Below are 12079 nucleotides of genomic sequence, written 5' to 3'. Positions count from 1 at the left end.
CGGGGAGAGCGGTCGCTAAAACAAACGGGCTGCAGCTGCGCGAGCGGGACACGCTGCTGATTCCTGGATGCTGAGCGGCGTCGCGCGTTTGCTTTGCGTGTGTGTAGGGCTTTGCCGATTTAATATTTTTTTAAAGCATGTCTGATGCATATCCTGCGGAAAGCATTTATAACCTTCTTCCACGGGAGGAGGTTGACATCCAGAAGCCGCCGAGGTAAGTTTGAGCCAGGCGAGGCCGGACAGGAGCTGTCCTGAGCTGTAAATCAGTGAAGGACCCGCGGCAGCTTCCAGGAATAACTCCGCCATCGGTCGTGTCCTGGGCACACGCCCGCCCCTCTGGATTGATCTTGGCACTTGCGTGTGTAGATATCTGCAGGTCGCTCGCAGAGCCTCGGCCACCTGTGTGCGAGTACAGTACCTCTCCGTCAAGACCATACCTCAGGGTGCAGCACCTCATGATCAGACAGGTGCGTTCATAAAAAGTTACTGAAGTCCCCCAGGCCTCAGCAGGAAGTGTACTGACACTCCTGATCCAGAGCAACAGCACAGCAGTTTGTTCAGATAACTTTCCCTTGTAGAGCTTCTAAAACTAATTCGGATCCAGACTTGTCTCTTCCACAGTACCAGATATGTCTCTTCAGGTGTCTCTGCCCCCAGTGTTTCCTTACAGCTCCCTGTTTACAGTTCCTGGCAGAAATAGTGGGTTTTCTTGCTCTGTTTTCACAGTTTCGCTCTTTAAACTCTCAGTCATGCCGGCTTGGAGTAGAGACTAATAAGTTGTGTACATGACCTACACCACACGTTGGAAGCAAAGATGAAGTAGAGAGATAATTCATGTGAAAGAAAAGTGGAAAAGTCATGACGTGGCTGGGTCTCTGTGCGATTACTGTGGTTCTCTTGAGTTCAGAATCAACACTTGTGAAACTGGCCTTCTCTTCAGCCGAGGCTGCTGGATTGAAAGAATCCGAAAGGGAATTTCCTCGAAATGTCACTTCTTCGTCTCCTTAGGAACCTCATCAAGTGTTTCAGCTGCAGCAGATCCCTCCTGGCTCAGCTGCAGGAGGAGTGAAATGGGGTTTCTGGGGGTGCGCTCAGTCGAGGAGCTGGCGAGGCAGTTGTGCTGGTTGCCACCCCCTTTCTGGTTCAGATATAGGCGTATCGCTGTTCCTCGCAGTGTTTTCACTTTGCTGCTTTGAGTTGTTTTGCAGAAGAGATTCTTGGGCAGGTTGGCGTTGCAGATGAAGAGGTTGTTCTCATTTAACACACCTCATTAATTATAGGATAGGTGGACTGATTGATAGACTGTATAACAGATCCCTGCGTTTGGTAGCTTAATTTTTAACGTTTTAAACACAATACAAAAAAAAAGAATGTACAAGATGTTAATTTCTTTGTAATCGCTCCTTCTAAACAACTGGAACCCAACTTTTGCTGGAACACAAATTCTCAATATCTGATTGTAGTACTCCAGGAAACCCTAAGCTGACCATCACTATCAGTAACACCCTTTTATATCAAACAAAACACTAATTAACCACATTCTAAACCAATAATAATATTTTCTTCTTATTATTATTATTATTATTAGCCAATTCATGAAACAGGTGAGTGTTCAACAGTCACTATATTACACAAGTTATGTGGATATATAGGCCTTCTGGCGACCTCTAGTGGCCGTGGCCCTCATTACAGTCTTTCTATGGGATAATCTGCCAGAGCTGCTTCATTGATTCACCGATTGGGTTGACTGATTAGTTGATTGGTGGATAGGTCGGGTGATTGGTAGCTTGAAGGAGGACTACATTTGTGGCTCACAAGTAATGTTCATTTTGACCAGCACACACTCCCTGTGCTTATGAATGGGTGTGAAAGCATGGGCTCCTGGAAGAATGACCCAGGAACCGCAGGAGGCTGGAAAAGTGTGTGCTGGGAATAATAACCCAGCTGCATAATAAAAACTCTGAATAATACAGATTCAGAGTGTACGGAGGAGTGTTGACATCGCAGCATTGTGGGAAGAGTCGTGACATGGTAAAGGGGTGGACAACAGGTCAGCACCACACCAAGGAACTGGACTGAGCTGTAGTGGGCCGGACTGGACTGGACTGAGCTGTAGTGGACCGGACTGGACTGGACTGAGCTGTAGCGGACAGAGCCAGTGTAGACTGGACCTGGGGCAGAGGGGGGTGGGAAGAGAATAAATCAGAGACACCCGGCCATCTTCATGCAGGCAGCTTGTTAATGAGTCCTGAGCTGTTAGTTCTGCCATCACAAGGACACTCCCACCCCTCATAACGAGTTTCTGAGCCCTGGCCAGGAGGGACCACACAAGGACAGTGAGAGGGACACAGGAGCAGGACTGTACAAGGACAGTGAGAGGGACTCACAGGAGCAGGACTGTACAAGGACAGTGAGAGGGACTCACAGGAGCAGGACTGTACAAGGACAGTGAGAGGGACACACAGGAGCGGGACTGTACAAGGACAGTGAGAGGGACTCTCAGGAGCGGGACTGTACAAGGACAGTGAGAGGGACACAGGAGCAGGACAGTACAAGGAGAGTGAGAGGGACTCACAGGAGCAGGACTGTAAAAGGACAGTGAGAGGGACTCACAGGAGCAGGACTGTACAAGGACAGTGAGAGGGACTCACAGGAGCGGGACTGTACAAGGACAGTGAGAGGGACACAGGAGCAGGACTGTACAAGGACAGTGAGAGGGACACAGGAGCAGGACTTGCTCGCCTGCGCCACGGCCCCCGAGCACCGGAACACTGCCGCCACGCCCCCGTCAGTCATCCCATCCTGGTCCTGCCGTGTTTCCCAGTTGCCCTTCTCCAGTCTCTCCCGGATTTTACCATCTGCATAGCGTCTGCACACGCACTACAAGGGAGTCTGAACCGGCTCCCGTTACAGGCTCAGCACCAGCACACACCTCGACACGCTGTCCCTTGAACTGTGTGGAGCAGCGTGTCCTTTAATCCTTACTGATTTGCACCTGACCCACTTTTTGTGCTTGAAGATTTTGGTTAGAGAGGGAAACAGACATTAAAAACTCTGACCACTTCATGCAAACTGGGTACTGGCTTCAACAACACGGCTGGGTAGCTTCTCTCCTACTCCTACAGCTCTTTGGGTAATGAAGTGCCTCCTAAAATATCAGCCTAACATTCCTGTGTTGTGATTTTTTTAATCATCTGGCCCAGGGATGCCACAAAACATTGTCAGTATTAAATGCTTTTAATAATAATAATAAAAAAACAAATGTGATCCTATTCAGTTAGCTGGGATATAGATTTCAGTGTGTTCATCTGTTCTTTGTAACCTCCTTAAATTCAACACCTTGGGTGAAATATCATGGGAATTATTTCATAATGTTTTACACTACTGGTACCTGAGGTCAGGTAACACTGGTGCATTTAAATACATTGGTTTGAAATAAATATTCATTTAGTTATTGAACTATTTAATTGCATATCACTCCACAGTACTGTGCGTGTCAAGATAAATGGGATGAATGCTTTTGTTATGTATCATTTATTTGGGATGGGTGTCGTCTTTTTTTTTCACAGATACACATCAAAATTCAGAGAGCGAGTGAAGAAGGATGCTCAGAAGGACAAAGCAGCCAACAGAACCATGGGTCCAGCAAAAGTAGAAGTCCCATCGCCAGAGAACTACCTGCTGAAACACTCAAAGGAGCCCAGACTTCCCGACAGTAAGCCCTTACTTGTGTAGAGAGAGTGAAGGGACTGAAAGCAGAGCAGTGTGGCTGTTCTGCTGCATTAGATAAGTAAGCATGGACACCACCACATGCTTATTTCTGGAAATGTCCAGTCTGCCCAGCTTCACAACAGTACTGCGCTTGCCGGAGTGGTGCACGGAGTAGATTCAGTACATCAGTATCTGTTGACCTCTTTATGGAAAGCACTGGCTGCAGATATATTTTAGTTAACCTTTACTCCAAATCACATCCAGACTTCGTTGTCTCCATGTCATCAAAACCAATTTGTTTGCATTGCTATGCTAATGTGATTTGTGTGCTAAATGCAAAATGTATGAATACTGTTACTGAGAACTTTCTGAAACTTTCTTGTGGGAACAAGAAGGTGATGTTCTTGATTTTGCAGAGAAACCATTCACTCACAAGGATGATGAAAGGAAAAAACCCAGAGTACCTGCCAAGACTGACCACCCGGTTATGGGCATTCAGACCAAGAAAAACTTCATCACTGCCAATGCCATTGAAAACATTATGGCAGTGCCAAAGAAGCCCCAGCCCACCTATGTTGACACCAGAAGAGGAGATAAGCAACCTTTGGAAACTTCAGGCCTGGTGCCAAAGTTTGTGAAGAAAAAGGTATGTCCTGAGGAAATGTCCAGGACGTCTGTGCCGGATGAAGCAGGCCTCTGAGAGACCAGACCCTGGGTGGGGCCTTGAGCAGATGCTTCACTCAGACTGCTCCAGTAAATGTCCTGCTGTACAGGGCATTGTTGCCAATATGAATTTGTTCTCAGTAACCTTGCTGAAAAATTTGTTTAAAAATAATTTCACAAAGAGTTGTGATGGTCACTTCAATTCAAAATATTTTTTTCATCCCCAGTTTAACCTGATGTAGTTGAAGTGGGACATGTATATATCTCACTTATCCAGCATCACAATGTCACCACTTCAGCACATTGTGAGAGGTGTTGATGGGGTCTGTTAATTTAGCCTCAAACAAAAGTCACGCTAAGATGCCACATAGCTGACTTGCTTTAGCAGTCCCAGTGATTTAACACTACATAATAACAAAAGGAACAACACCCACAAACAGGACAAAGCAGACTAATGTCTGCTGCATATCAAAGGACAGAACCTAGAGCAAGACAGAGCAGGACAAGAAGGAATTACATATCAAAGAACAGGACAAGCACTCAGATCGTGAAACAAACTTCTTTCTGAGTGTATATAAGAGCTGGGAAACCCTTGCAGTCTGTCTGTTCTGTGGGGCAGACCCAGCGCACGTTGTGTACTTATTGAGCTCAATAAAACTGAATCTGCACAAGACCGTCCTGCTCCTCTGATGAAGAATCTCCCACAACATAGTGATGATACCCTGGCTTCTGTCCACAAAGAGATGGTTGAAAAGATGCTGGATGAGATCTTTGTATCAGTATACAAGCAAGATGTAGCTCCTCTCATTTGAAGCCTTCCTCAGGTTTCCTGTAGACTTGTCTTCACTTTTGAGCACTGAGGCAACTGTCCAGTAGGTGGTGCTGAAAGCACATATAGAGATGTAATAAGAACTGTGAGGATGTCGGACCGAATTTTATTTGTGCACTGTGACATGACCAGTGACGGTCTTATCTGTTAGTTGAATTTTATTTCTCAGAAGTGCTGGAGTTCTTATTTTAAGTCGCACAACATGAGCAATAAGGGAAAGGGAAGCTCGGGTGAGATCCCAGAATACCTCCTGTCTTTGCCCTACTCATTTGGCTCAGCTGGCCTGGTCAGCAGGTGCTGCAGAACTTGGCCCTGAGCTGTCAGCAGAGCCTGGGTTTGACTGCAAGGGCCAGTGCAAGCCCTGGGAATGTGGACTACAGTCTTAAAGCCCCTTGAGGTCCTGCTGTCAAGATCATCAGCCCGGCACATTTGTGTTTTTAATGATCATTTGCTGTATTTTTTTCGTTTTTTGAATGAACACAACATACGAAAAGTATGAAGCAAGTCTCGTTAATCTGCAAACATCATCAAACTTCAATAAAATGCAAAAACAGAACTTTTACCCTTTTCATTAAAGTTTAGATGGTTTTTCAGATTTACAGACACGCGCAGTAAACAGTAAAATCAGACATTGGCTGGATTTATACGAGCAGAACACCAGCATGTTAGGTTACGTAAACGATAAGTGCGTTGAGTCTTCATTGCTTTAGTGTGTGGGAAACCCTTTCTGCAGATGTGCTGTGTGTTCCAGCTCTGCGGAGGTTCTTGTTGGTGCCTCAAAGTTCATGGCCACTCGGGCTTTCCTGAGTGGTGCAGCTGACTGACTTGGCTCCCTCCTGCTGCAGGACTATGGCCACACCCCCGAATACCTGCTGCAGAGGAAGGAGGAGGTGAGGAGGGCCCAGGAGGAGTACGATGAGTATGTGAAGGAACGCCTGAGGCAGGGAGCAATGAAGCAGCTGTCCGAGGAGGAAAGGGAAACTGTTCTTCAGGTAAAACACTGGTTCTAGCAGCTTGTTGGGATCCATACAACCACAGAAGTATAATCTGTGGGAAGTAAGTGGTGCTATTAAGGTGGGGCTGCTGGTGCAGCATGGCCTCTGTGTGTCTCCCAGGAGGGGCTGCTGGTGTAGTGAGGCCTCTGTGTGTCTCCCAGGTGGGGCTGCTGGTGCAGAATGGTCCCTGTGTGTCTCCCAGGTGGGGCTGCTGGTGCAGAATGGCCCCTGTGTGTCTCCCAGGAGGGGCTGCTGGTGCAGTGAGGCCTCTGTGTGTCTCCCAGGTGGGGCTGCTGGTGCAGAATGGTCCCTGTGTGTCTCCCAGGTGGGGCTGCTGGTGCAGAATGGCCCCTGTGTGTCTCCCAGGAGGGGCTGCTGGTGCAGAATGGCCCCTGTGTGTCTCCCAGGTGGGGCTGCTGGTGCAGAATGGCCCCTGTGTGTCTCCCAGGTGGGGCTGCTGGTGCAGAAGGGCCCCTGTGTGTCTCCCAGGTGGGGCTGCTGGTGCAGAATGGTCCCTGTGTGTCTCCCAGGTGGGGCTGCTGGTGCAGAATGGCCCCTGTGTGTCTCCCAGGAGGGGCTGCTGGTGCAGAATGGCCCCTGTGTGTCTCCCAGGTGGGGCTGCTGGTGCAGAATGGCCCCTGTGTGTCTCCCAGGTGGGGCTGCTGGTGCAGAATGGTCCCTGTGTGTCTCCCAGGAGGGGCTGCTGGTGCAGAATGGCCCCTGTGTGTCTCCCAGGTGGGGCTGCTGGTGCAGTGAGGCCCCTGTGTGTCTCCCAGGTGGGGCTGCTGGTGCAGAAGGGCCCCTGTGTGTCTCCCAGGTGGGGCTGCTGGTGCAGAATGGCCCCTGTGTGTCTCCCAGGAGGGGCTGCACGTTAGTGGGAAACTCAGTGGGCCCCTTCTGTGGGTGCTGTGCTGTGGATTTTTTTGGGATGAGAGCTGCTATGCAAATTGAAATAATCAGTGATGCCTTCATATTGTTAATATTTGTTTCGGCTTGATGTTGTAATGGATAACATTTCTTGTGTCACCGGTTCTTTTACGATATGCAAACACTTGAATATATTTACAACACAGGTTGTATATTTGAATCTTAACTTTATTCAGTAATATTTTTTAGTTTTTTCTTGCAATTTCTTGTCGTTTGTAGTGATCAAGTGGGATTTAACCTACTTCTCATTCTGTGTTCCAACAGTATGTTTCCTAAGGGCTTTTATACATTCCAGTCCTCAGTATGCCTTATTGACCATTTGTCCGTAATGCATGTGTAGTACATGGTTAAACTGTACTTCATTAAAAACAAAATGTCTCTGGTTCCAATAAGAAATGAGCCAATATTAATTAATGCGAATATGAAAGATGCATGTGAATTTCTAACTTGTTTTATTATCTAATTTGTTTTACCCTTGTGGGGTCTCCTCAGCGAGACTGAACTCGCTTTGACTTACACACTTGGAAACTAGAATTAGGAATTAGACATTTGTTTGGCCAGTTCTGTTTTCTAATCGCCGTGAGAGACCAGAGTAATGTTCATGCCCACAGCTCACAGGGACCGTGAGTATGAAGATTGATCTTAAAAAGACACCACAACCCTAAAAGTTGTTCTGTGTAAGAAAGATCACATAAATATTTAAATAGTTCAAGAAGGTGTGTGACACACTGTTCAAATCCATTTAATATTTAGGAACAAGTACAGGTTTATTCCCTGCTGAAAAGGAACACAATTTTTCAGCTGTGGAGCCTTCTTTGGGAGTTCTTCACACACCCAAAGAAGACTCCACAGCCGAAACGTTGTTTCTTTTCAGCAGGGAATAAACCTGTACTTGTTCCTGAATATTAAACGGATTTGAACAGTGTGTCACACAGCTAGGCACTGGATTCTGTCACATGAAAAGTCAGATGATTGTAACTTCTGATCTCTGGTGAGGCGTCAGGGGCCGCCGGTCAGTCACACTCGTGTTCTCCACGGTCTCCAGGGTCTGAAGCAGAACTGGGAGGTGCTGCACCGCCAGTACCAGGGCCTGTCCGTGGTCACCGACACCACCCCGAAGAAGAACCGCAAGGAGAGGCTGGAGCTGCAGATGAAGCAGCTGGAGGGGAACATCGAGCTGGTCGAGAAGCACAAGACGATTTACATCGCGAATCAGTGAACTCGCCGCACGTGGCGCCGGACTGGGGAGAGCTGGGAACGATTCAAATAGAAGCGAGTGCTTTAGGTGACAAGTGTTGTACTTGAGTTCCAGCTAAACATGGGTTATAAAATTTTATTCTGAAAAATACAGCTACCTTCTTTTGTTTTATTTGCCGTTTTTACTCATCCAATATACACACTGGCTTTATATTATATCATTAAATGCAACGTGAGCGAATTTCAATGGAAGTGTGGTCACGGGGATCACAAGCTGTGTGCTCAGTCCCCACGCGGGCAGGTGGAGACTGGGCTCTGCCTTTAGCTGGCCGAAGTGATGCAGAGCCAGCAGAACTCGGGGTCACAGGTCACCGTCCACTCACTGTGACCCGCTGAGTGCTCTGAGCTTGCAGCCCTCTCCCACCTGCAAGAACAACAGGACCTGTCAAATAAATGAGCATATTTGATTCGAGCTTTACTTCACTTCTAACTAGCTGAGCAGACGTCATGCCCAGTGGAATGCCAGCACTTAGGTCTTCTCCCGGCATTTTCAGCTGATGGTGAGTCCAAACTTAAATAATATAATGTGTTTCTCTGTAATAGCAGAAAAGTTTTTGTCTGTTCCTATTGTTTTCAATTTATTGTTAACTGCAGCAGGAAAGTGTACATCAGAGCCTGGTTTATACCCTCTAAATCAGATGTAAGCTGGCATTCCTCCTATTGATAATCCAGTGTAAATAGCGGAGTGTCAGGATTTGTCAGTAAGGCAAGTAAATCGAGGTGATCCAGCTCCTTTTCCGCTCTGAGAATCTCCTCTGGACGTGTCCTGGAAGACACTGGGGGATCGGCTGCAACAGCACAGCTGTGTCCTGGATTCCTGGAGCCTTATCTTATCTTATCTCCTGGACATTACGCAGCGCAGAAAAGGTTTCTGTTGGTTCATTATGTTGCATGTTTCTACAAACTATTCACACTACTGTATTTATCTTTTCTCAAAGGGAATTCATAAAAATCTGTGGATGAACTCAAAAAACTTTATTAAACAAATTTGCTTAACTTCTAACTTCAAGATATTAAATTAAGTCGTGATAATTTTAAAAAAAGCAATTAATCTCAACTTTGCAATTTTGCATCAGTTGAATAGCACTGTGATTTATGTGTTACAAAACCTTGTATTACACAAAACCCAAGGATGCTTTTACTAAGACAAACAACAAACTACCTCTCGCCAGAAATTTCCATCGAAGAGTTCTGGAAGTGCGACGTGTTACAGCCGTCAAAAACCCTCACAACCCACAGAATTGTACTCTGTTCCATAACATCTCCAAGACCCTCTAAACCATTCATTGTAACAAGTGCTCAAAATGTGTTCTACTAGAAATACAACATCAGAATTGTTTCTTTTATTCTGTGTTCAAAATGTAATAAAAAGTCTGTTATTAAAACGCAGTACATGTTTCACTGTGCCCCTATGTTTTTGAAAAGGAGGGCACCACTTATTTGCCTCTTTATTCCAAACAGTGTGCTGATCCTTGCTACACATCCTTCCCAACTGCATTCTAAAAAGGTGTAGGTCTTCCAAAGAGGTATTTAACGATTTCCAACATCTGTTCTGTTTAATTGTCATTTAATAAATCGGAGTCATCTTGCAGATGTTTGAAGAGTGTGATGTGCAGCCGTCTACTGTGGTTAGGACACACGACCACACTGCCACCCGTTGAGACGCCAAGCCAAACCAAGAGAGAAAATCATGTCCTCCTGCTGCTCGTGTAACAGCAGCTCTCTAGTGAGATGAGAACATGACCCTTGTGTTGCGGAGGCCCTGCTTGTTGAACCCGAGTCCCACCGGGGATTTGTGGGATAAACTAGAATCATCCGTGCTTTCAGGCACAGTCCCAATGAGAGCAATGGCAGAGAATACGGCAAAACCCCACCTGAAACCAGGTGCAGAGCGTGAGTCACAGATGCACAGCCTGCATGGCTTCTAACACACTGCTAGCCCGTGACTTTCACAGCAGACCCCTGTTAGCCTCCCTGTAGATGCCAAACATTCATGGGGACAACGAACTTAGCCGCATCACGTCGGTTCAATATGGTGTCAGTGCACCCGCTACAAAAAAAGATGGTCACTGTCCACAGAACTTTTAAATAATGTGTAAAAACATAAGAAAGATCACAGATGGGATCATAGATCCTGGAGTTGGACAGTCTTTTCAGAGTGGAGAGCAGGGGTCTGGTCTGGTCTGGTCTGGGGAGAAGAGGAGCTGAGGTCTGGTCTGGGGAGGAGAGGAGCTGAGGTCTGGTCTGGGGAGGAGAGGAGCTGAGGTCTGGTCTGGGGAGAGAGGAGGTGAGGTCTGGTCTGGGGAGGAGAGGAGCTGAGGTCTGGTCTGGGGAGAGAGGAGGTGAGGTCTGGTCTGGGGAGAGAGGAGCTGAGGTCTGGTCTGGGGAGAGAGGAGCTGAGGTCTGGTCTGGGGAGGTGAGGAGCTGAGGTCTGGTCTGGGGAGAGAGGAGCTGAGGTCTGGTCTGGGGAGAGAGGAGGTGAGGTCTGGTCTGGGGAGAGAGGAGCTGAGGTCTGGTCTGGGGAGAGAGGAGCTGAGGTCTGGTCTGGGGAGGTGAGGAGCTGAGGTCTGGTCTGGGGAGGTGAGGAGCTGAGGTCTGGTCTGGGGAGAGAGGAGGTGAGGTCTGGTCTGGGGAGAGAGGAGCTGAGGTCTGGTCTGGGGAGGAGAGGAGCTGAGGTCTGGTCTGGGGAGAGAGGAGGTGAGGTCTGGTCTGGGGAGAGAGGAGCTGAGGTTTGGTCTGGGGAGGAGAGGAGCTGAGGTCTGGTCTGGGGAGTTGAGGAGCTGAGGTCTGGTCTGGGGAGAGAGGAGCTGAGGTCTGGTCTGGGGAGGAGAGGAGCAGGCAGTGGGCTGCTGGCATGCAGTTTCGAGGGAGGCCCTGCGTTTATCAGCAGGCTCTGGGACTATTGAGCTCTGGGGGGGTCCTTACACATAGGGGGCCTCTCCGCAGGCACCTCCGGACTCGGAGCAGGGGAACGGGACAGAGCAGGAATCTCTCCCCAGGTTTCTAGAGGGAAAGGGCAGGAAGGGAGAGGCCATGCCGACAGTCCAGGTCCAGGAGGAGTGGGTTGCTACAACAACTTAGAAATAATTTTGTTACCATGCAGAACAGCGCGCGTGAATACTTTTTTAATAGTCTGTGGATCATCATCTCTGCAGTAACTGCTGGCTGCTGCGGTTGAGGAGGAATCCTCCCTGAACTTGACCTCTGGCGTGAGGACAGGGGCTTCGACAGCCTGTCACAACAGAGCATTAAGATTCCCTTTCATTTTTTTTTCTGAGAAATTGCGCTAGGTAAGCAGGAAAAACAAAAGTCTGAAAATGATTTAGCAGGATTGAAAATTTAACGTGTTCTTTCATGCTGGTCGGAATATAGCAAAAAACCGGTATATAAGGACATGCAAAAGCAAAGGAGCGCTGTTTGTTTTAATCGGCTAAACCGTTTCCTTTAACTGCGCCTTCCCTTTAAGGACCTTTCCCAGGCTGCTGCGCGGTGCTCTCCGCCGGACAGGGAGACGCGTGTGAGAGAGGTGGAGGTTGTTGTTCAGGCGGGCAGACAGGCACTTCAGCAGGGATGAGTGAGGAAGGGGACGCGTACGAGCTCTTCCTGAGCCTGCACGGCGCTGCGCTCAAAGCTTCGCGAATACCGCCGGTGTACTGGAGGAGCCTGCATTACAAACTTACCAACGAGGTGCGTGTGG

The 12079-nt window shown here is 48.0% G+C and overlaps 2 protein-coding genes across 3 annotated transcripts in view; both read left to right on the top strand.

The window, feature by feature from the left end:
- Positions 1 to 30: 30 nt before the first annotated feature.
- On the top strand, positions 31 to 8473 carry enkur (enkurin, TRPC channel interacting protein). 2 transcript variants are annotated; one of them, XM_015351970.2, is made up of 5 exons: positions 31 to 214; positions 3570 to 3715; positions 4107 to 4357; positions 6049 to 6195; positions 8171 to 8473. In XM_015351970.2, exons 1-5 carry the CDS (start codon positions 138 to 140, stop codon positions 8342 to 8344), a joined length of 795 nt encoding a protein of 264 aa, XP_015207456.2. In that variant the 5' UTR covers positions 31 to 137; the 3' UTR covers positions 8345 to 8473. The 2 variants fall into 2 exon arrangements, with proteins under 2 accessions (XP_015207456.2, XP_015207455.2); XM_015351969.2 differs by having other exon boundaries at positions 4104 to 4357.
- Positions 8474 to 11860: 3387 nt separating this feature from the next.
- The window catches only part of ttll12 (tubulin tyrosine ligase-like family, member 12), a 52447-nt gene continuing 52228 nt past the window's right edge, over positions 11861 to 12079 (top strand). Inside the window, exon 1 of the mRNA XM_006633101.3 lies at positions 11861 to 12069. Coding sequence (XP_006633164.2) covers positions 11953 to 12069 — 117 coding nt within the window. The 5' untranslated portion in view covers positions 11861 to 11952. The remainder of the gene's footprint in view (positions 12070 to 12079) is intronic.

The sequence above is a fragment of the Lepisosteus oculatus genome, chromosome 7 (assembly GCF_040954835.1).
Source record: "Lepisosteus oculatus isolate fLepOcu1 chromosome 7, fLepOcu1.hap2, whole genome shotgun sequence".
Lineage (NCBI taxonomy): Eukaryota > Metazoa > Chordata > Actinopteri > Semionotiformes > Lepisosteidae > Lepisosteus > Lepisosteus oculatus.
The sequence above is the reverse complement of the archived record's forward strand: the minus strand, read 5'-3'. Positions and strand labels throughout refer to the sequence as shown.

Coding starts and splice junctions, on each gene's coding strand:
- enkur (XM_015351969.2), top strand. CDS start 138: ATGTCTGATGCATATCCTGCGGAAAGCATTTATAACCTTCTTCCACGG. Junction 3,716..4,103: donor GGAGCCCAGACTTCCCGACA/GTAAGCCCTTAC, acceptor TGTGGGAACAAG/AAGGTGATGTTCTTGATTTT. Junction 6,196..8,170: donor AAAGGGAAACTGTTCTTCAG/GTAAAACACTGG, acceptor CACGGTCTCCAG/GGTCTGAAGCAGAACTGGGA.